The 23,410-nt window shown below is 44.4% G+C and overlaps 1 protein-coding gene across 1 annotated transcript in view; it reads right to left on the reverse strand.

Moving 5' to 3' along the window:
• Positions 1–3,185: 3,185 nt before the first annotated feature.
• LOC143955180 (uncharacterized) overlaps positions 3,186–23,410 on the reverse strand; it is a 275,659-nt gene continuing 255,434 nt past the window's right edge. Inside the window, 8 exon segments of the mRNA XM_077465272.1 lie at positions 3,186–4,142; positions 4,144–5,803; positions 7,248–7,389; positions 9,328–9,402; positions 10,227–10,301; positions 10,416–10,559; positions 10,682–10,779; positions 10,896–10,964. Of these exon segments, the coding sequence (XP_077321398.1) occupies positions 3,983–4,142; positions 4,144–5,803; positions 7,248–7,389; positions 9,328–9,402; positions 10,227–10,301; positions 10,416–10,559; positions 10,682–10,779; positions 10,896–10,964 (2,423 nt within the window). The 3' untranslated portion in view covers positions 3,186–3,982.

The raw sequence follows: 23,410 nt of genomic DNA on the forward strand, positions 1-23,410 counted from the left end.
TTGACAGGGTATTGCAGAGTATTGGCAGGGTATTTATTGGCAGAGTATTGGCAGGGTATTGCAGAGTATTGCTAGGGTATTGCAGGGTGTGTATTGGCAGAGTATTGGCAGGATATTGCAGAGTATTGGCACAGTATTGCAGAGTATTGATGGGGTATTGCAGAGTATTGGCAGGGTATTGAAGAGTATTGGCAGGGTATTGAAGAGTATTGACAGGGTATTGCAGAGTATTGGCAGGGTATGTATTGGCAGAGTATTGGCAGGGTATTGCAGAGTATTGGCACAGTATTGCAGAGTATTGATAGGGTATTGCAGAGTATTGGCAGGGTGTTGCAGAGTATTGGCAGGGTATGTATTGCAGAGTATTGGCAGGATATTGAAGAGTATTGGCAGGGTATTGCAGAGTATTGGCAGGGTATGTATTGGCAGGGTATTGCAGAGTATTGGCAGGGTATTGCAGAGTATTGACAGAGTATTGCAGAGTATTGATAGGGTACTGCAGAGTATTGGCAGGGTATTGCAGAGTATTGGCAGGGTATGTATTGCAGAGTATTGGCAGGGTATTGCAGAGTATTGGCGGGGTATTGCAGAGTATTGGCGGGGTAGTGCAGAGTATTGATAGGGTAGTGCAGAGTATTGATAGGGTATTGCAGAGTATTGGCAGGGTATTGCAGAGTATTGATACTGATAGGGTATTGCAGAGTATTGATAGGGTATTGCAGAGTATTGGCAGGGTATTGCAGAGTATTGATAGGGTATTGCAGAGTATTGGCAGGGTATTGCAGAGTATTGATAGGGTACTGCAGAGTATTGGCAGGGTATGTATTGCAGAGTATTGACGGGTATTGCAGAGTATTGGCGGGGTATTGCAGAGTATTGGCGGGGTATTGCAGAGTATTGATAGGGTAGTGCAGAGTATTGATAGGGTACTGCAGAGTATTGGCAGGGTATGTATTGCAGAGTATTGGCGGGGTATTGCAGAGTATTGGCACAGTATTGCAGAGTATTGATAGGGTATTGCAGAGTATTGGCAGGGTGTTGCAGAGTATTGGCAGGGTATTGCAGAGTATTGGCAGGGTATGTATTGGCAGGGTATTGCAGAGTATTGGCAGGGTATTGCAGAGTATTGGCAGGGTATTGCAGAGTATTGGCAGGGTATTGCAGAGTATTGACAGAGTATTGCAGAGTATTGATAGGGTACTGCAGAGTATTGGCAGGGTATTGCAGAGTATTGGCAGGGTATGTATTGCAGAGTATTGGCGGGGTATTGCAGAGTATTGGCGGGGTAGTGCAGAGTATTGATAGGGTAGTGCAGAGTATTGATAGGGTATTGCAGAGTATTGCAGAGTATTGATACTGATAGGGTATTGCAGAGTATTGATAGGGTATTGCAGAGTATTGGCAGGGTATTGCAGAGTATTGATAGGGTATTGCAGAGTATTGGCAGGGTATTGCAGAGTATTGATAGGGTACTGCAGAGTATTGGCAGGGTATGTATTGCAGAGTATTGACGGGTATTGCAGAGTATTGGCGGGTATTGCAGAGTATTGGCGGGGTATTGCAGAGTATTGGCGGGGTATTGCAGAGTATTGATAGGGTAGTGCAGAGTATTGATAGGGTACTGCAGAGTATTGGCAGGGTATGTATTGCAGAGTATTGGCGGGGTATTGCAGAGTATTGATGAGTATTGGCAGGGTATTGCAGAGTATTGATGAGTATTGACAGGGTATTGCAGAGTATGGATGAGTATTGGCAATTTGGCAGGGTATTGCAGAATGCAACTTACTTACACATGACACTACTAGTGACTGACCTCCTGGTATTCTCTTCTTCCCTTCTGTTCTGGGGGGAGAAGAAGTAAACTCAAAGTTCACTGCAGCGGCTGTTTCCCCAGGAGGCACTGGGTAGAGGGGAGCGGGAGGACAGTCCGGCGCGCAGCGTGTGTCACACTGACGGGCTCGTGCCAGTGCGTGCCGACGCCGAAGTCATGTGACCAGTTGCTAGATGCGGAGCGGCCTCTGCCTAGCAACCAGTCACTCGGCGGCTGAGGAGCGGCGCGGACTACGCGCTGCATAGCCTCAGCCGGCCCTGCTCAGACAGCTAATGGGAACGGCGTTCCCGCTGTGGAAATAGTACGGGAACGCCGTTCCCATGCGTTCCCGCAGCACTCAAGCCCTGCCTATACAGCATGAACAATACATATCAGCGACATGGATAGACGGCAATCAGCACTTCACTATGCTAAGGTATGGACCCCTAGGACACTATACTCCATCTATGCATGTGTTTGACTATGAAATATCTGTCTGCTATGTCTATAGTGATTACTAATGATTCCAATACTGTCTGCATTACATAGTGGGAACCAAGTGTCTGGACCACCCTTGTAGTGGGTGGGGTCCTTGGGCTCTCTTGGGATGCCTCCTATTAATGCACACACACACAATATATATATATATATATATATATATATATATATATATATATATATATATATATATATGGAAGGAGTCAGGAGTTACCACTGCTAGGCTCTGAAGAAGAAGGTATCCCTTTGAAAATGCGTCAGCCAGCAGTGGTCCTGAAGTCCTCTCCTCTGCCATCTGGAGATTGTCACACCTAGACTAATTGCCAATACTTGGATGCTTTCACATGTTTGTGAGTAGTTTTTTAATCTGTTTTTACAAATAAATTTACTAATTTTCTTGACTGTTGGGATACCCCTATCTTGGAGGGCAGCGAGGCCTGAGAAATGATCCTTTTGAACATTAGATCACCCGGACGTCACACTTGTGCGCAATAGTATCTGTTTGCTGCTATCCTGGGTTAAAGCTGCCCAGGATATAAAAACACCAGATAAAGCAATGGAGGAACTGATTAAACAACTGATACTGGATAATAAACAAGCACAGGTCCACCAGGAGCAGGTCCTGGCGCAGACAGTCGCTGCTCAACAAAAGATAAACTGCTTACTGATTGAACAGACAGTGGGGTTTACAGAAGGCAGTGACCCATCAGGCTGGGAGGGTGGGAAATGGCTCCGGGGTAAAGAGTGACCCACGGAAAGCAGTGTAGTGGACCATGCAAAGGATGACAGCCACGGATAATGTTGAAGCTTCTATGGAAATATCTGAGTGGATTGCAACAAGGGTGTTAGGAACCATGAATCAGACTGAGACAGAAAATGCAGTAAAAAAACAAAAAAAAACACACCTTTAATGTAATAGGAAAAAAATAGTACAGATCAAGAACATAATCAAAACACAAGCCAGGGTTTCGGAAGCCAAAACTGATAATCAGATGAGCCGGTGATCAGGAAGCCAGAGATCAGCATAGTCAGAAGCCAAAGATCAGGAACCAGAAGGGACATCAGCCAGGCAAAGTCTTTAATAGGAACTCAGCAGAGACACTCAGGATATGTTAAATAAGGTGAAGGCATGAAAGACATGAACAAGGCAGTTTAAATTGGCTGTAGGCTGGACTGATGAGGCAGGTAATGGTAACCAGGTGAGCCACTGTGGAAACAATGAGTGGCTGGTAATTAACCGACAGCTGAGCAGCCTTGAGCACTGAGAAGAGCTTCTAAAAGCCCAGCCCTGACAAAGGGAAGGTCTGACTGAGAAAGAATGGGAGGATGTACTGGCCCCATTCCTGACTGCAGATCCTCAACTGGTGAATTGTGATTTGGTCTCAGAGTCAGAATGGGACTATACATTGCTAAAGGCAGAAATACTAGCCAGGCTGCGAGTGAGTGTTGCTTCGAGTTCATGGCTGGTGCTTTGACGGGGCTAAGCCCACCCATACACAGCTGTATCATCTGTTGCTGGGGGTCTCCAAACTATGACCCTCCAGATGTTCAGGAACTACAATTCCCACCATGCCTAGTCATGTCTGTGAACGTCAGAGTATTACAATGCCTCATGGGACGTGTAGTTCTGCAACAGCTGGAGGGCCCAAGGGTGGAGATCCCTGATCTACAACATCAATAAGGAAGCTCACTCATATGAATTTTCTGGTGTTGCAAAAGGTTTCCTTTCCTAGTGAAAGATTTCTCACACTCTGAACATGAATAAGGCTGTTCACCCGTGTGAATTCTCTGATGTTCAACAGGAATATTTTTCCTAAGGAAAGATTTCCTACAATGAACATAATTATGGCTGGTCACCCGTGTGAATTCTCTGATGTTTAACAAGGTCTCCTTTCTGAGTGAAAGATTTCCCGCACTTTGAACATGAATAAGGACGCTCACCTGTGTGAATTCTAAGATGTTTAACAAGGTCTGCTTTGTTAGTGAAAGATTTCCCACACTCTGAACATGAATAAGGACGCTCACCTGTGTGAATACTAAGATGTTTAAACAGGTCTGCTTTGTTAGTGAAAGATTTCCCACACTCTGAACATGAAAAGGGATGCTCATCTGTGTGAATTCTCTGATGTGTGACAAGGTTTCCTTTGTTAATGAAAGATTTCCCGCACTCTGAACACGAATAAGGACGCTCGCCTGTGTGAATTCTCTGATGTGTAACAAGATTATCTTTGTGAGTGAAAGATTTCCCGCACTCTGAACATGAATAAGGACGCTCACCTGTGTGAATTCTCTGATGTTTAACAAGGACTCCTTTCTGATTGAATGATTTCCCACACTCTGAACAAGAATAAAAACGCTCATTCATGTGAATTTTATGATGTATAACAAGGTCTCCTTTCTGAGTGAATGATTTCCCACACTCGGAACATGAATAAGGACGCTCACCTGTGTGAATTCTCTGATGTGTAACAAGATGTTCTTTCTGATTGAAAGATTTCCCGCACTTTGAACATGAATAAGGACGCTCGCCTGTGTGAATTCTCTGATGTTTAACAAAGACTCCTCTCTGAATAAAAGATTTTCCACACTCTAAACATGAATAAGAACGCTCACCCATGTGAATTTTCTGGTGTCTAACAAGGTCTCCTTTGTTAGTGAAACATTTACCGCACTCTGAACATGAATAAGGACGCTCACCTGTATGAATTCTAAGATGTTTAACAAGGTCTGCTTTGTTAGTGAAAGATTTCCCGCACTCTGAACATGAAAAAGGATGCTCATCTGTGTGAATTCTCTGATGTTTAACAAGATGTTCTTTCTGATTGAATGATTTCCCGCACTCTGAACATGCATAAGGACGCTCACCTGTGTGAATTCTAAGATGTTTAACAAGATATCCTTTGTGATTGAAAGATTTCCCGCACTCTGAACATGAATAAGGACGCTCACCTGTGTGAATTCGCTGATGTGTAACAAGGACTCCTTTCTGAGTGAATGATTTGCCGCACTCTGAACATGAATAAGAACGCTCATTCATGTGAATTTTCTGGTGTCTAACAAGGTCTCCTTTGTTAGTAAAAGATTTCCCGCACTCTGAACATGAATAAGGACGCTCACCTGTGTGAATTCTATGGTGTCCAACAAGTGTTCCTTTCCGAGTGAAAGATTTCCCGCACTCGGAACATGAGAATAGATTGTCACCTCGGTGATCTCCTTCATGGGGTGAGGAAGTTTCCTCGGGATTAGAAGGATCTGTTGATGGATCTGCAGTGTGAGATCTTACATGGATATTTCCAATCATAGTATGTGATTGATGAGAAGATTCCCCCTGATCAGAGGGATCCATTGATGTCTCCGGACAGGAAGGTCTGTGATGTATATTTTGTGTATTTGGATTTCCTCCTGGAGGATCCTGTGTGATGACATTATCTTCTGACTTACAATCAGCAGATAATAGAAGACGTCTCTCCGAGGAATTCCTGACATCACATCCATCTGTTGGAAAGAAGTAAAAAAATAGAATAAATCTCAGTAGATGACAAATAAGTGGAGTTTTGGCTCCTCCTCCCCGTCGGTGGAATAAGTGGAAATGCCGATCTCACAGCTGGGCTCCTGTTCTCCCTCCAAAATCAACCAGAAAAGTCTTCACACCGAGTCCATATATCATCTGCTAATTCTATAATAATAAATAGCTATGACTGAGGCTTCATTATCCAAAACGCGTTAGTGGATTGTTACTACATCGGATTGGCTGGATTTTAAACTATGAAGTGGTTGCAGATCATATATGGACTCCAACCTGAGACAGCAATAAAAAAAAAAGTCATGGTGGTCAACAGTTTCACAGAGCTCTGGCATGGAACTGGGTACAACTGTAACAACAAAATATAGATATAAAGACTTGCAATGCTGGTGTCCTGGGGTGGCTCCATCACTCCTCTATCAATGGGGTGACACCCTAAGCTGTTAGTGCAATGGTTTATTAAAGGGTTAGATCACCTCTACAGAAGAACTGTAAAGCTGAACTAACACCAGATCCCCTCCCCACCCTCCTGGACCCCGCTTTACATGTGATGTCTCTGACCAATCAGAATCCATCCATCCTGGCAGCTCAGTATGGAGAAGACAGAGCAGTGGGGTATTTCATATCCCCTGACCATTGAGAGCCCCAACAGCTGAGGATGGCTGATTGTAAGTACAGTGAGGACCGGGGGTGGGGGGTGAAGGGGGTCCGGTGTTGGGTCACCTTTACAGTTTTTCTGTATTAGGCAAACTAACCCTTTAATGTGACTTTAGGAGTCTGTTTGACCAGTGATGTCTCATCCGCCTTCCATTGAAGGTAACGAAGTGCATATTGCACTCCATCACAAGTCCAGTCCTTGGAACCAGTGCTGGAACAAGGTCGTCCAGCACCCAGGGCAAAGATGCCAAACTGCATTCACTCCTCATTTATGATGTGCAAGTTTAGGGTATCCTATGCCAATCAGTCACTCCCTTGTCAACATCAGTCACTACTCCTATCAGCCTTGTAACAGAAGGAAGGCACCCCCATCCCTACAGTAAACCATTGCGCCCAGGGCAGCCACCCATTCTGCCCATCACTTGTCCCGGCCCTGCTTGGAACCATTCCAGGAGCCCCGCTAAGGGGAAAACTCCACCACAAAGTTCAGTTGACCTCCCACGAGGTCTAGTCCGATTCAGAAACAGGAAGTGGACACATGCAGGGGAAGGAACATCACAGGACCAAGTGATAACTCTTACCACACCACACATTAACCCTTTAGTAGGCAAACACATGTTTAACCTTTTAGAACCTGCCTATAGGATGATGTGAAGATCTGATTATTTATCTTTTTTTTTTTTTTTAAAAACTACAATCCTTATATTTAGAAGTAAAATGAGACTTTGACCTGTTTTTTGCATAGTGTCTGTTACCTACCTGTGTCAAAAGGTAGAGAAATGTCCTCCTGTTCACTTTTCATAATCATCCCGACCTCCTCCGGGAATGACTGATCACCCCCCACATACGTCTCTACTTCTTCTTCTTCAACCTCAGCTTTTATATGAATCCGTTCTTCACCCTACACCAAAAATAATAGAAAACATCAATTAAAACATCAAGGCAGATATAAAGGACACAAATGACAGATCATTCAGTATGCACCCCATTGGAAGAACACAAGGAGGAAGAGGACCCGCGATGACAGGTGCCTGGGCTTAAGACCCACAGAGGAAAGGAATGTACATAAAAAAAACAGAAATGGACAATGTAGGGCGCTCATATGAGCTAGAAATGGGGATGGGGGGTGGATAACAAAGGCTGCACTTCAGATGTTGAAGTAACACAAGAGACTACACAGAAGAACATCATCTCATGGCTTAGGCCGCGTACACACGGGCGGACTGTTCGCCCAACCTTGTCCGCTGAACAGTGTTTGGGCAGACAGTCCGCCCGTGTGTGGGCTTTCAGCGGACAGTTTCAGCGGACAGTTGGACGGACAAAGTCTTTCGGAAATTCCGAAAAACTGTCCGCTGAAACTGTGTTTGAGCGAACAGTCCGCCCGTGTGTAGGCTACTTTCGAAATGAGCAAACTGTTCCCGCTCGGAAAGTCCGCCCATTTCGAGCGCGTGTACAGGTAGGCGGGGCCCACGAAGGAGACGTCGCGGGCTCCGCCGCCTGGAATGGGCTTAAAGGGGAACCCCAACGCCGAAAAAAATCGGCGTGGGGGTTCCCCCAAAGTCCACACCAGACCCTTGTCCGAGCACGCTACCCGGCCGGCCAGGAAAGGGGGGTGTCACATGGTATATGTCACATGGGTTGGTCACATGGTGACCCCGCCCCCTTACGATGTCATAGTCCCCATGTGACATCAACCCATGTGACCAACCCATGTGACATATACCATGTGACCCCGCCCCATTGTCACTATATAAGTGACCGCACAGCGCGGCTCTGGCATTCCGGCCGGAGAGAGCGACGTGTCAACATCTCCTGGAGAAGAACAAGAAGAACAAGAAGAAGAACAAGAACGGAAGGCGGCGACAGCGGCGACAGAAGACCGGGCCACCGCCTGCAAAAGAGCTACAAGAAGGCGCGGTGGCCCGGCAGAAGAACCGAAGAGGGGGACAAGACCCCCGAAGTCGGGAGAAGAGGCCGGCGGCGGGGAGGAAGAAAGCCGGACTCCTCCGCTAGCAAAAGAGCTACACACAGATAGCGGAGGAGTCCGGCGAGAAGACCCCCGAAGACGGAAGACCCCCGGAGCTGTGCAATAAAATATTTTTTCCCTGTGTTGTGTTTTTTTTTGTACTTTATTTCACAGGTGAATGGGTAGGGGTACATTGTACCCCATACTCATTCACATAGGGTGGGGGGCCGGTATCCGGGGGCCCCCTTCTTAAAGGGGGCTCCCGGATTCCGATAAGCCCCCTGCCCGCAGACCCCGACAACCAACGGCCAGGGTTGTCGGGAAGAGGCCCTTGTCCTCATCAACATGGGGACAAGGTGCTTTGGGGTGGGGGGGCCGCGCGGCCCCCCCTTCCCCAAGGCACCCCCCCATGTTGAGGGCACGCGGCCTGGTACGGCTCAGGAGGGGGGGCGCGCTCGCTCGCCCCCCTTTCCTGGCCGGCCGGGTAGCGTGCTCGGACAAGGGTCTGGTGTGGACTTTGGGGGAACCCCCACGCCGATTTTTTTCGGCGTTGGGGTTCCCCTTTAAGCTCATTCCAGGCGGCGGAGCCCGTGACGTCTCCTTCGCGGGCCCCACCTACCTGTACACGCGCTCGAAATGGGCGGATTTGCCTCCGCCTTACGTGGGCGAGTCCGTTCATTTCAAAAGTTGAACGGACTGTTTGGCAAACAGTTCGCTGAAACAGTCCGCTCGTGTGTGGGCAAGTCCGCTCATGCAAATTTTGAGCGGACTGTTTGCCGAAACTGTTTGCCGAACAAGGTTGGGCGAACAGTCCGCGCGTGTGTACGCGGCCTCAGAATATATATTTAGGTCTAGATACCCAGCCCCACCTACCTGATGATGGTGAGGGATGGTGTGATCTTCCTGTGTGGAATCCTGGGAACACAGAGGAGGGGGCAATCTCTCACCCTAAACCCCAAAGATGAAAGAAAAAGAAAAACAAATAGAGCAAGAGATTAAAAATATCAGATACAGGGATACATCCTAAATATAGAGCCATTTATTCAACAGTACATCTAGAGCCTCTGGTTTATAAACCGGATACATCCTATAGAGCCATTTATCCAACTGTTCGTCCAGAGCCTCAAGTTTATAGTTCAGCCACATCCTAAATATAGAGCCATTTATCCAAATTTTACTCTAGAGGCTCTGGATGGACAGTTGTGGGATATTGGTGGCAGGGCCAGCTATCTGCCAACTGTTACTGTTGGACTTCTGCACAAATATAAACATGGACTGGTTTATAGACCGGATACAACATAGCTATCAAGCCAATTATCCAACTGTCCATCCAGAGCCTCTGGTTTATAGACCAGATACATCCTAAATGTAGTGACAGTAATCCAAGTGTCAATCCAGAACCTCTGGTTCATATACCAGATACATCCTAAATATAAAACCATTTATCCAACTGTCCATCCAGAGTATCTAGATTATAAATTAGATACATTGTGAATATTGAGCCATTTATCCAACTATGCATCTGGAGTTGGCAGATTGCTTATGGTTTATCCAAATTTTAAACCAGAGTCTCTGGTTTATAGACCAGATACATACGAAATATAGAGCCATTAATCCAAATTTACATCTATAGCCTCTGGTTTATAGATCGGATGCATTCTATAGAGCTATTTATCCAAATGTCCACTCAGAGCCTATTCTGTGCAGAGAGACTACACAGAATGTCATCTCATGGCTTAGAATACATATTTAGGTCTAGATGCCCCACCTACCTGATGATGATGAGGGATGGTGTGATCCTCCTGTGTGGAATCCTGGGAACACAGAGGAGGGGGACATCTCTCACCCTAAACCCCAAAGATGAAAGAAAAATAAAAACAAATAGAGCAAGAAATTAAATATAAAAATATAATCTCAAAGCTTTGAATACTTTTGAGTAATAATTGCTCAGTCCCATCTACCTGATGATGGTGGGGGATGGTGGGATCTTCCTGTTTGGAATCCCGGGAATACAGCAGATCACCCTCCTCCATAGACTGCGGATCCCCGGACTTCTCTTCTTTTTCTACTTTTACCTCAACTTTTATGTCTTTCAGTTCTTCGCCCTAAACCCCAAATATGATAAAATGCATTTATAAAAGGAAACAAGAAATGAAATAGAAGAAGGTTATTTAGAAATGTAGAATTCTACAATGTATTTGAGATCTAATTGCTCAGTCCCACCTACCTGATGATGGTGAGGAGAGGTGTGATCTTCCCGTGTGGAATCCCGGGAAAACAGAGGATGGGTACATCTCTCTGGTGGGTGCTTATTACTGGATCCATCTATAAGAAACACACACACTGACTGAATACATTGTTTCTATGTGTTTATCAGATGATGGGGGATCTAGGTGGAGCCTCCGTACTGCTCTCTCCTTTACAATAAAGTCTCCTCTTACCCGGTGATGTGAGGGGCAGCTGATTCTCCATCATGATGTCCTTGTAGAGATCCTTGTGTCCTTCTAAATAAATTATAATGTGATGCAATTACCTCTTATGTTGCCAATTCCAACAACGTCTTCTCTTTCCTTCCTCACAACTCACCTCTCACCCAGAACATCCTTTATTAGACCTCTGCATCAGTTCCTGTTTCTTAGTTACATCACTTCCTGTGCATCTATCACTTCCTGTCTGCATCTGACATCACTTCCTCTCCAGTTGTGGTATCACTTCCTTTGTCTGTACAATCACACTCTTCCTGTCTCCGTGTTCTATTTGATATAACAAGAAAAAATATCCACCTCTATATTTATTATGTGTCTGTTCTACAATCTAGCAACTCCAGATGGACAGTTGGATAAATGGTTCAACATACACAATAAATCTGGTCTATAAACCAGAGGCTCTGGATGAACAGTTGGATAAATGTATCTATATTTAGGCTATATCCAGTCTATAAACCAGAGGCTCTGGATGGACAGTTGGATTAATGGCTCTTTATTTAGGATGTATCTGGTCTATAAACCAGAGGCTCTGGATGGACAGTTGGATAAATGGTTCTATATTCAGGATGTATCCGGTCTATAAACCAGAGGCTCTGGATGGACAGTTGGATAAATGGATCTATATTTAGGATGTATCTGGGCTATAAACCAGGGGCTGTGGATGGACTGTTGGATAAATGGCTCTATAGGATGTATCTGGTAAGCCAAAGGCTCTGGGTGTACAGTTTGATAAATGGCTCTATATTTAGGATGTATCCAGTCTAATTTTAGTCTGAACTATAAACCTGAGGCTCTAGAGTAAAATTTGGATAAGTGGCTCCATATTTGGATGTGGCTGAGCTATAAACTTGAGGCTCTGGATGAACAGATGGATAAATGGTTCTATATTTAGGATGTATCCGGTCTATAAACCAGAGGCTATAGATGTACAGTTGGATAAATGGCTCTATAAATAGGATTTATCTGAAGTATAAACCAGAAGCTCTAGATGGACAGTTGGATAAATGGCTCTATTTTTAAAATGTATCTGGTCTATAAATCAGAGGCTCTGCAGTAAAATTTGGATAAATGGCTCTATAATTAGGATGTGGCTGAACTATAAACCATAAACAATCCGTCAACTCCAGATACATAGTTGGATAAATGGCTCAATATTCACAATCTAATTTATAAACCAGAGGCTCTGGGTGGACAGTTGGATAAATTATTCTATATTTAGGATGTATCTGGTATATGAACCAGAGGTTCTGGATTGACAGTTGGATTAATGTCACTATATTTAGGATGTATCTGAACTATAAATCAGAGGCTTTGGGTGGACAGTTGGATAAATGGCTCTATAGGATGTATCCGGTCTATAAACCAGAAGCTATAGATGTACAGTTGGATAAATGGCTCTATATTTAGGATGTATCTGGTCCTTAAACCAGAAGCTCTGGATAGACAGTTTGATAAATGGTTCTATATTTAGGATGTATCTGGACTATAAACCAGAGGCTATAGATTACAGTTGGATACATGGCTCTATTTTTAGGATGTATCCGGTCTATAAACCAGAAGTTCTGGATGGACAGTTGGATAAATGGTTCTATATTTAGGATGTATCTGGACTATAAACCAAAAGCTCTGGATGGACAGTTGGATAAATGGTTCTGTATTTAGGATGTATCTGGACTATAAACAGGAGGCTCTGGATGGACAGTTGGATAAATGGCTCTATATTTAGGATGTATCCGGTCTATAAACCAGAGGCTCTAGATATACAGTTGGATAAACTGCTCTATATTTAGGATGTATTTAGTCTATAAACCAGAAGCTCTGGATGGACAGTAGGATAAATGGTTCTATATTTAGGATGTGGCTGAATTATAAACCAGAGGCTATAGATGTACAGTTGGATAAATGGTTCTATATTTAGGATGAATCCAATCTATAAACCAGAAGCCCAGGATGGACAGTTGGATAAATGGTTCTATGATGTATCTGGACTATAAACCAGAAACTCTGGATGGACAGTTGATAAATGGCTCTATTTTTAATATGTATTTGGTCTATAAATCAGAGGCTCTGGAGTAAAATTTGGATAAATGGCTCTATATTTAGGATGTGGCTGAACTATAAACCATAAACAATCCGTCAACTCCAGATGCATAGTTGGATAAATGGCTCAATATTCACAATATATCAAATTTATTAACCAGAGGCTCTGGATGGACAGTTGTATAAATGGTTCTATATTTAGGATGTATCTGGTATATGAACCAGAGGTTCTGGATTGACAGTTGGATTAATGTCACTATATTTAGGCTGTATCCAGGCTATAAACCAGAGGCTCTGGATGGACAGTTGGATAGACTGCTCTATATTTAGGATGTATCCGGTCTATAAACCAGAAGCTCTGGATGGACAGTAGGATAAATGGCTCTATATTTAGGATGTAGCTGAATTATAAACCAGAGGCTATAGATGTACAGTTGGATAAATGGTTCTATATTTAGGATGAATCCAATCTATAATCCAGAAGCCCAGGATGGACAGTTGGATAAATTGTTCTATGGTGTATCTGGACTATAAACCAGAAGCTCTGGATGGACAGTTGATAAATGGCTCTATTTTTAAAATGTATCTGGTCTATAAATCAGAGGCTCTGGAGTAAAATTTGAATTAATGGCTCTATATTTAGGATGTGGCTGAACTATAAACCATAAACAATCCGTCAACTCCAGATGCATAGTTGGATAAATGGCTCAATATTCACAATATATCAAATTTATTAACCAGAGGCTCTGGATGGACAGTTGTATAAATGGTTCTATATTTAGGATGTATCTGGTATATGAACCAGAGGTTCTGGATTGACAGTTGGATTAATGTCACTATATTTAGGCTGTATCCAGACTAGGGATGAGCCGAACACCCCCCGGTTCGGTTCGCACCAGAACTTGCGAACGACCCCCGCGTTCGGTACGAACGTTAGAACCCCATTGAAGTCTATGGGACTCGAACGTTCGAATTGGAAAATGCTAATTTTAACGGCTAATATGCAAGATAGTGTGCTAAAAAGGGTTTGGCGACCTGCCTCCTGCCTCAGGGGACATGGGTCACTGCAAAAAAAAGTTTTAAAAGCTACCGTTTTGGCGGGAGCACTGATTTTAATGACGATTAAAGTGAAAAAAAAAGTGAAATATTCCTTTAAATATGGTGCCTGGGGGGTGTCTATAGTATGCCTGTGAAGTGCCACGTGTTTCCCGTGTTTAGAACAGTCCCTGCACAAAATAACATTAAACGGAAATAACACCATTTAAAACTGCTTGCGGTTTTAATGTTATATCTGGTTCCTGCAATATGGTTGAAAATCATTGAGAAACATGGCATGGGTAGCCCTCCCTGCCCATTACCAGCCTATTTGGGTCTTGTACGCATATTAAGGGCAACCCCGTACCCATATTAAAAAAAGGAAATGCGTGTGGCCCCCAGGCCCTATATACTCAGAACAGCAGTATACAGGCGGTGCAAACAAGACAGGGACTGTGTAGGTTTGTTGTGTTAAGTTGAATCTGTTTGTCATTTTCAACCGGTACATTTTTAAAGTGTAGCTCCAGTCAAAAAAAATATCTTTAAGCTTTTTGGAAAACATAGGGAAGGGTTATCACCCCTGTATAATTTGTTTTGTCGTCCATCTTTTTTCATCTCACTTGCTGCTGTCTCCTTGCATTTGCAAGTAGGAGATGTTTGTAAGTTGGATGTTTGAAAGTAGGGGCCTGCCCTATATTATAGCGGTATGTACTGGGTACAGAGCACGCAGACAGCACGCACTATCTCCTAACACTACTGACTGCAAGCTCTATTATTAACCACTTGTTAGCCCAATGTTTGCATAAAGTGAAAGATGAAGTTATGCTGAGTAAATAGATATCAAACATGTCACTCTTCAAAATTGCACATGCCCGTGGAATGGCGCCAAACGTCGCTACTTAAAAAATCCCCATAGGCGACGCTTTAAATATTTTTTTACTGGTTACATGTTTTGAGTTGCAGAGGAGGTCTAGGACTAGAATTATTGCTCTCGCTCTAACATTCTCGGCGATACCTCACATGTGTGGCACATGCGAGCACATGGGGACATGGGCGCTTTAATTTTTATTTTATTTTTTTATTGTTCATTTTACTTTATTTATTTTAGTTTGACATTTTTTTTCCCAAAAATATATTTTTGATCACTTTTATTCCTATTACAAGAAATGTAAACATCCCTTGTAATAGGAATATGGGGTGACAGGTCCTCTTTACAGTGAAATCTGGGGGGTCAATATGACCCCACATCTCACCTCTAGGCTGGGAAGCCTGAAATAAAAAATAAAAAAAAAGATTCTGGCTTTGATCGTACTGGCGAGTTGGTAGAAGCACCGGAGGGCGGTGAGGGATGGGGGGCGTCTATGGCTGGGTACTTCAGGGTATCACCGAGTATGGCTGGGTATCTCTGAGTATGGCAATTTATGGCAGGGTATTACAGAGTATTGGCGGGGTATTGGCGGGGTACTACAGAGTAATAGCAGGGTACTGCAGAGTATTGGGGGTACTGCAGAGTAATGGCGGGTACTGCAGAGTATTGGGGGGTACTGCAGAGTAATGGCGGGTACTGCAGAGTTTCGGGGGGTACTGCAGAGTAATGGGGGGTACTGCAGAGTAATGGCGGGGTACTGCAGAGTAATGGCAGGGTACTGCAGAGTAATGGCAGGGTACTGCACTGCAGAGTAATGGCAGGGTACTGCACTGCAGAGTAATGGCAGGGTACTGCACTGCAGAGTAATGGCGGGGTACTGCACTGCAGAGTAATGGCGGGGTACTGCACTGCAGAGTAATGGCAGGATACTGCACTGCAGAGTAATGGCGGGGTACTGCACTGCAGAGTAATGGCGGGGTACTGCACTGCAGAGTAATGGCGGGGTACTGCAGAGTAATGGAGGGGTACTGCAGAGTAATGGCAGGGTACTGCAGAGTATGCACTGGTATTGCAGAGTATTGGCAGGGAATTGAGGGGTTAAATTCGGTGAGCAGCGATGTGGGCACTGCAGATGCAGCCCACATCGCTGCTGACACCGATCTCTTTCCCCTCCGCTGTACCGATCGGTACAGAAAGGGGAGGGAGGAACAGGCGTCATAACATGACGCCGGTTTGTTTCCAAGCGATCACTCCGTCATTTGATGGAGTAATCACGTGGTAAACGGCCGCTATGAGCGGCCGTTTACCGTGATGCGCCGGGTCCTATGGACCCAGCGGTCACGGATGCTCTCGAGTGCGCACACCTCGGGGCACGCGAGAGCAGAATTCTGGGAGGCCGTTAATTAACGGCCTCTCTGAGTTAAACAACCGCCCTGAAGCCGTTAATCGGCAATGGGCAGTTGTTAAGTGGTTAAAGCTAGATCACTAGCTATATAGGTGAGGTGAATATAGTGGTGTATACTGCAGTCAGGGCACAGACAACAACCACTACACAGCAGCAAGATAGGAAATCAGCCAAAAACGATTGGTGTGTACTGTGTTGAAGGTACACAGAACACCCATTGCTTCAGATGCAAAGTAACACACTACAGGAGGCGGCCTTAAAGGCGGCCTTATATAGTGTGGGGCGTGCACTACACAGTCTGAGCTATGATTGGCCACAGGCATCCTGCCTGTGGCCAATCATGGCTCTCCTCGCTGCCGGCGCTGCGATTGGCCAAGCATGCGGGGTCACAGTGCATGCTTGGCCAATCATCGGACAGCAATGCACTGCGCCAACGCAGTGCATTGTGGTCCGCGCGCGTCACTCGAATTTTGACGCGAACGGCCAAAACGTTCGGAATTCGCCGAACGCACGAACAGCCAATGTTCGAGTCGAACGTACGTTCGACTCGAACACGAAGCTCATCCCTAATCCAGACTATAAACCAGAGGCTCTGGATGGACAGTTGGATAGACTGCTCTATATTTAGGATGTATCCAGTCTATAAACCAGAAGCTCTGGATGGACAGTAGGATAAATGGCTCTATATTTAGGATGTAGCTGAATTATAAACCAGAGGCTATAGATGTACAGTTGGATAAATGGTTCTATATTTAGTATGAATCCAATCTATAATCCAGAAGCCCAGGATGAACAGTTGGATAAATTGTTCTATGGTGTATCTGGACTATAAACCAGAAGCTCTGGATGGACAGTTGATAAATGGCTCTATTTTTAAAATGTATCTGGTCTATACATCAGAGGCTCTGGAGTAAAATTTGAATAAATGGCTCTATATTTAGGATGTGGCTGAACTATAAACCATAAACAATCTGTCAACTCCAGATGCATAGTTGGATAAATGGCTCAATATTCACAATATATCTCATTTATAAACCAGAGGCTCTGGATGGACAGTTGGATAAATGGCTCTATATTTAGGATGTATCGGGTCTATAAACTAGAGGCTCTGGACTGACAGCTGGATAATTGGCTTTTTATCTAGGATGTATCCAGTCTATAAACCAGTCCATGTTTATATTTATGCAGAAGTCCAACATGACTGGTGTAGATAAGATGCACCTCCTCGTTTTTTCCCCACTGCGGCCCACCGTTACACCCCCCAACCCGTCTCCCGTTTCTTATCTATAGAAATGAGACCACACCTTTTATGGGGTATAACCGGCCACAGCAGCCTTTTTATTTATAAATATATAAATATATATAAAATTATATATATCAAAATATAAACATATAACAATTTAACCATTTAAACCATTTTAACCTCGATAAACCTCCATCTAACACTGAAACCTCCTCAGTTTTCTGAACCCGGTGGCTTGTATGGCACTTTCCCAACACCATCTCACTTTGTTACACTGCGGGCAAGCTAACCGTACTAGGCCTCCGGCCGTGAATAGCATCAGCCCGGAGACAACTCCCTACCCGCAGTGTCCACTATCCCATAATCAGCTAACCCGCCATAGCTGTAACCCAGGGAGCCCATGTCCCTAATGGGCCCCCCGACACTTCCATTTCCTGGGTCAGTTACCACCATACAAGCCACCACCACCGCCTACAAAAACAGCTGCCATGACGAAAACTCACCTGCAACGCAAACCAATTATTTTTCCCATCAACCCCCAAACCAGAAAAGGGGAGGGTGGGTGGGAAACTTTCCTCTCCTCGTGCTCCTCCCATTGTTACCCCTCCTCTTCCTGTTCTACTCTTTTAAAGGCTACCCACCCCTTCTTCTAACCACCCCCTTTCCTCACCATTTACTTTACTTAACCCTTTCCTGTGCCCTCATCACCCTGTCATGCTGTCCCTACACTACCACTCGTTTCCCTCCTTCTCGTTCCCGGGACTTTCTGTAGCAGTTGGCAGATAGCTGGCCCTGCCACCAATATCCCAGAATACTGTCAAATGGAAATGGAGTTCTAGACTAAGGGAGAGGGGATGTGACAGGCAGTGTGCACAGAGCACATACAGCTCCTTTTCTATCCTCTTTTTTGCAGACTGTGCCTGGACCTACTACCAGAGGTACACTGTCATTTACCAAAACACAAACTGACAACAGTACAAGCCAGCTATTACACTTTTTTTCTGAGAGAAAAACATGCAGTAGCTGACAGTTTTACTCTTTTGTACTCTGAATATCTGGTGGATGGGTCTGCCTCAATCTGCATAAACAGAAGAGATAAGGAGGAATAGCACAGCAGAATGGAAAGGAGGTGGGGCTCAGTGCTGGCTGCACCTCCCCTATTGGGATGCCCATAGTTTAGGCTTCTGGGGGAAGGTGGAGCTGCAGCCAGCACTGACAGAAAAAATTTTTATTTGTGAATTGAGCGGGGATGGCGCAACGTGTAGAGGGGACAGTCTGTACAGGGAGGGGTAGCGCAAGCAGGGTGGGCAGTGCATGCAAGGGAAAAGGGGGAAAAGTGTAAAAGGAGTGTGCATACAGGGAGTGGTGACAGTGTGTATGGGGGAGGGAGGCAGCATTTACAGGGAGTAGAGGCACTGTGTGCAGGTGAGGAGGAAAGCAATGGAAGCATACATGGAGGTGACAACACGCAGAGAAAAACAATTGGCATACAAGTGTCTGCAGTGATGCGCCTTATCAGGGCCGTTGATAAGGCAGAACAGCCAGCCCTCCTGTGGTGGGCCCATAACCCATCAGTGCAAAAGTAAGGGCCTGGGCCCCTGCTGTACTGTCTTATTGCAGACACCAATCCTCTTCTGCCTCCCCTTGCAGCGCTGCCAGCTTCTCCTTTTCTTCCTCCCTCTGGCTGCATTGCAGGGAGATTGGTTCTAGCACATGTGCCCCTTCCATCTGCTATTCGGTCCCCCTATGTGCCCCTTTCCCCTGCAGTGCTTCAGGCTTCCCTCCCCTCCTCTGGAAAGTGGTGGAAGGGAGTGGTAAATATGTATTTTACTGGGCCCTTCCATTCCTGAATGAACACAATGAGCGATCCGTACCAATCACTTGTGTGTCCATTTGCCACTTGAGATTGAGCAGGATGCTTCGGAGTGCTTCCAATTCATTCATCTGTGCAGCTGAGGCTACATAGAAAGGGACTGATAAATCTATGTCATTAGTCACTTTCGGCCTCGGGAAGTGGGCCCCGTGATTTCTAACAGCAGCCCTGGGCATTATGATGAGGTCTGCTACTGCACTTGGGTGACAGATAGTGTAAAGGAGAAAAGTGAGGGAAAGGCACAACATCGGTGAGGCAGGTATTCAACACATGTGCTGTAGACTGCACTATGGTGCAAATGTGTTGACTTGACTCGTTCTTGGAAAACCTAGAAAACACTTTCTGATCTTTAGCTGCAATCTATTTGCTCTCTCTTAGAAAAAGCAGCTTTGCCAAAAAGGAAGAACTCCTGAGGAAAAAGGGATTATCCAAAAAGATGATTTCTACTTTGCTGAACAGCAGAAAGAAGGCGACAAGAACCATCTACTTCAAACGTGAAAATGCTATAACTCTTGGTGTACATCTATGGGTTTTCGCCTGGTTGATGAGGTTTCCATCCTTGAGTTTCTTCATGACCGAATGGAAAAAGGATTGGCAAAATGCACAGGTGGCTGTACTATACTGTCCTTGCTACTTCCAGCGCTCACTTATGATCTGACACTTTTACAGCAAAAATGTATTGTCTTTGAAAAAAATGACCTAAAAAATACTTTTTTTTAGACTAAAAATAAACCATATTGGGTTGCCGCTGCTGCATGTGAACCAATGAGAAAAGGAAAGTATTATTACATTTGCAATTTATTTGATGACACAATATGTTGTCAATGATGCTGTCCCTGAGGATTGTAATGGAACCATATACAGTCTTAATGCATGCCCTAAGCATGCAGTTTGAGGGATTTTTGTATTTTTAACCACTTACCACAAAATCACATACCCGTACATCATTTTGCTCAAGTGATTGTGCCGGGGGTATATGCAGCTGCAGGCATCAACCAGGTACCCTTTTTAAGAGCTGGCAGTCAGTTTTATTATAATAACAACTGATGTGGACGTCCCGCCGCCTTCCGCAGCTCACCCAGGCTCTCCCGTCCCACTGCTCGGCATCTCCGGAATCTGCTTTGATCGGGTCTTGCATGTAATAGCCTGGAAGCGACGTCACAGTATCACTTCCAGTTTACTCATCCACCAACAGCACCAGTTTTAGAAAACACACAGTATTCAGAAACACTGATCTTGATGTTTTGAATACTTTAGATTGCAGAGGAGAGATTTGGGGTCCTCATCCATGTCTTTATGGACCTTGCTTTGCACACTGGTCCAAATAAAGTGTACCTGTCACTGCCTACTTCTGTCACATGGCTTGTTTACAGTCCTTGTGACAGCAATAAAAGTGATCAGAATTTTCTTTTTTTTAAAGGGACAGTGTAAAAATGAAAAAAAAAATTACTAAGGAAAAAAACAAAAAAAAATCATTTTAAAACGCCCCATCCCTCCGTTCGCACGTGCCAAAGCAAATGCATTTGTAAGTCGCGCTCGCAAATGTAAATAGTATTCAAACCACACATTTGAGGTATCGCTGCAGACGTTAGCACAAAAAACAAGAATTCTAATGCAAGACCTACCCCAACTCTAAATAGGTAAATATTTTTTAAAGTGTCGCCTATGGAATTTTTTAAGTACCGTCATTTATTGCCATTCCATGACAGTGTGCAATTTTAAAGCATGACATATTATTAGGTATCTATTTACTCTGCGTAACCTCGTCTTTCACATTACACAAAAAAATTGGCTAACTTTACTCTATATTTTTTTAATTCATTGAAGTGTATTTTTTTCAAAACAAATTACATTTGAAAGACCGCTGTGCAAATACAGTGTGACATAAAATTGGGTTGGGGGTTCTAAGTAATTTTCGAGCAAAAAAAATAATGATTTTAACTTGTAAGCAAAAAATCTTAGAAATAGGCCTAGTCGTGAAGTGGTTAATATCGAACATTAGGGGTGCTCAAGTGGATATCATTTTTGCAATGTATTGTCAATTGATAGTTGCATTGTGCAATATTTTACAGTTGTAATGGAACATGATTGCATACAAATCAGAACTCATATTTTAATTCCTATTCCTGTATTCATTTTGTTCAATCAAGATTTTACAATAATATAAACGATGCAAACTTCCTTGATTGGAATACATAGCTGCTGAAAAAACCCCTTGGAAGAATCTCTCCATTTTGCAATTTTCTGGGGTGTGCAGCTCCTTTAAACTCTCTGACATGCGTTTTTCTATTTATTAATATTGAACATTAGGCTGCCCAAAAAGACCATATTTCTACATTATTCTTTTTTATTTTTTGTTAGCATTGGTACATATCACTCAAGCCACTGTCCACCTCCCTGTGTTTGACAATTCCTTGCCCAGTAGCCCAGAAAATGGCCAGTACTGATAGGGATGAGCTTGGCGTTTGACTCGAATGCATTTTCGACTCGAACATCGGCCATTCATCTGTTCGGCGAATTCAGAACTTTGTGGACCGTTCACACCAAATTCATGTGGCACAAATGGCCCACAATGCACTATGCCATTGCAGTGCATTGCTGGCTCATGATTGGCCAAGCATGCACTGTGACCCCGCATGCTTGGCCAATCACAGCGCCGGCAGAGAGGAGAGTCATAATTGGCCACAGGCAGGATGCCTGTGGCCAATTATAGCTCAGGGGGTTTAGTACATGCCCCACACTATATAAGGCCGCCAGAGTGGTGGCCTTGTGTAGTGTGTTCTGGCGTGCAGGGAAAGAGCAAGATAGGCAGGGACAGTGTTCTTTTCTCAGGCATCTGCAGGAGTTAAAGTGGGTGTTGTGTGCCTCCAGCACAGTATACACCTGTATCTACCCTTTTTTGCTGGTATTCTCTAATACAGGCATCTGCAGTAGTTAGTGGGTGTTATGTGCCTCCAGCACAGTGCCTGTATATACCCTTTTATGCTTGTGTTCTCTAATACAGGCATCTGCAGGAGTTAGTGGGTGTTGTGTGCCTCCAGTACAGCACAGCATACACCTGTATCTACCCTTTTTTGCTGGTGTTCTCTAATACAGGAATCTGCAGGAGTTAGTGGGTGTTGTGTGCCTCCAGCACAGTATACACCTGTATCTACCCTTTTTTGCTGGTATTCTCTAATACAGGCATCTGCAGGAGTTAGTGGGTGTTATGTGCCTCCAGCACAGTGCCTGTATATACCCTTTTATGCTTGTGTTCTCTAATACAGGCATCTGCAGGAGTTAGTGGGTGTTGTGTGCCTCCAGTACAGCACAGCATACACCTGTATCTACCCTTTTTTGCTGGTGTTCTCTAATACAGGAATCTGCAGGAGTTAGTGGGTGTTGTGTGCCTCCAGCACAGTATACACCTGTATCTACCCTTTTTTGCTGGTGTTCTCTAATACAGGCATCTGCAGGAGTTAGTGGGTGTTGTGTGCCTCCAGCACAGTGCCTGTATCTACCCTTTTATGCTGGTGTTCTCTAATACAGGCATCTGCAGGAGTTAGTGGGTGTTGTGTGCCTCCAGTACAGCACAGCATACACCTGTATCTACCCTTTATTGCTGGTGTTCTCTAATACAGGCATCTGCAGGAGTTAAAGTGGGTGCTGTGTGCATCCAGCACAGTATACACCCGAAGACACCCCTTATTGCTGGTGTTGTCTGTTGCATATTAGCCTTTAAAATTTGCACTTTTGATTTTGAACGTTCGCATCCCGTAGACTTTAATAGGGTTGTAAAGTTCGTACGAATTTTTGGTCCATTCGAAGGTTCTGGTGCGAACCGAACCGGGGGGTGTTCGGCTCATCCCTAATTACTGATAACGAAGGTTCAATTTCAGGTTTCAACCTTCACTGTCATTTGCTAAACCTGCGCTAAATAAAAAGCTAGGTACATTCGGCTCATCCCTCTTTTTAATTGTGGGGAAACAAACAAATGAAAAACAAAGTGAAATTGATGCACAAAATA

This window comes from Lithobates pipiens, unplaced genomic scaffold (genome assembly GCF_037356315.1).
Source record: "Lithobates pipiens isolate NorthernLeopardFrog02 unplaced genomic scaffold, aLitPip1_a1.2 Scaffold_35, whole genome shotgun sequence".
Classification (NCBI taxonomy): Eukaryota; Metazoa; Chordata; class Amphibia; order Anura; family Ranidae; genus Lithobates; species Lithobates pipiens.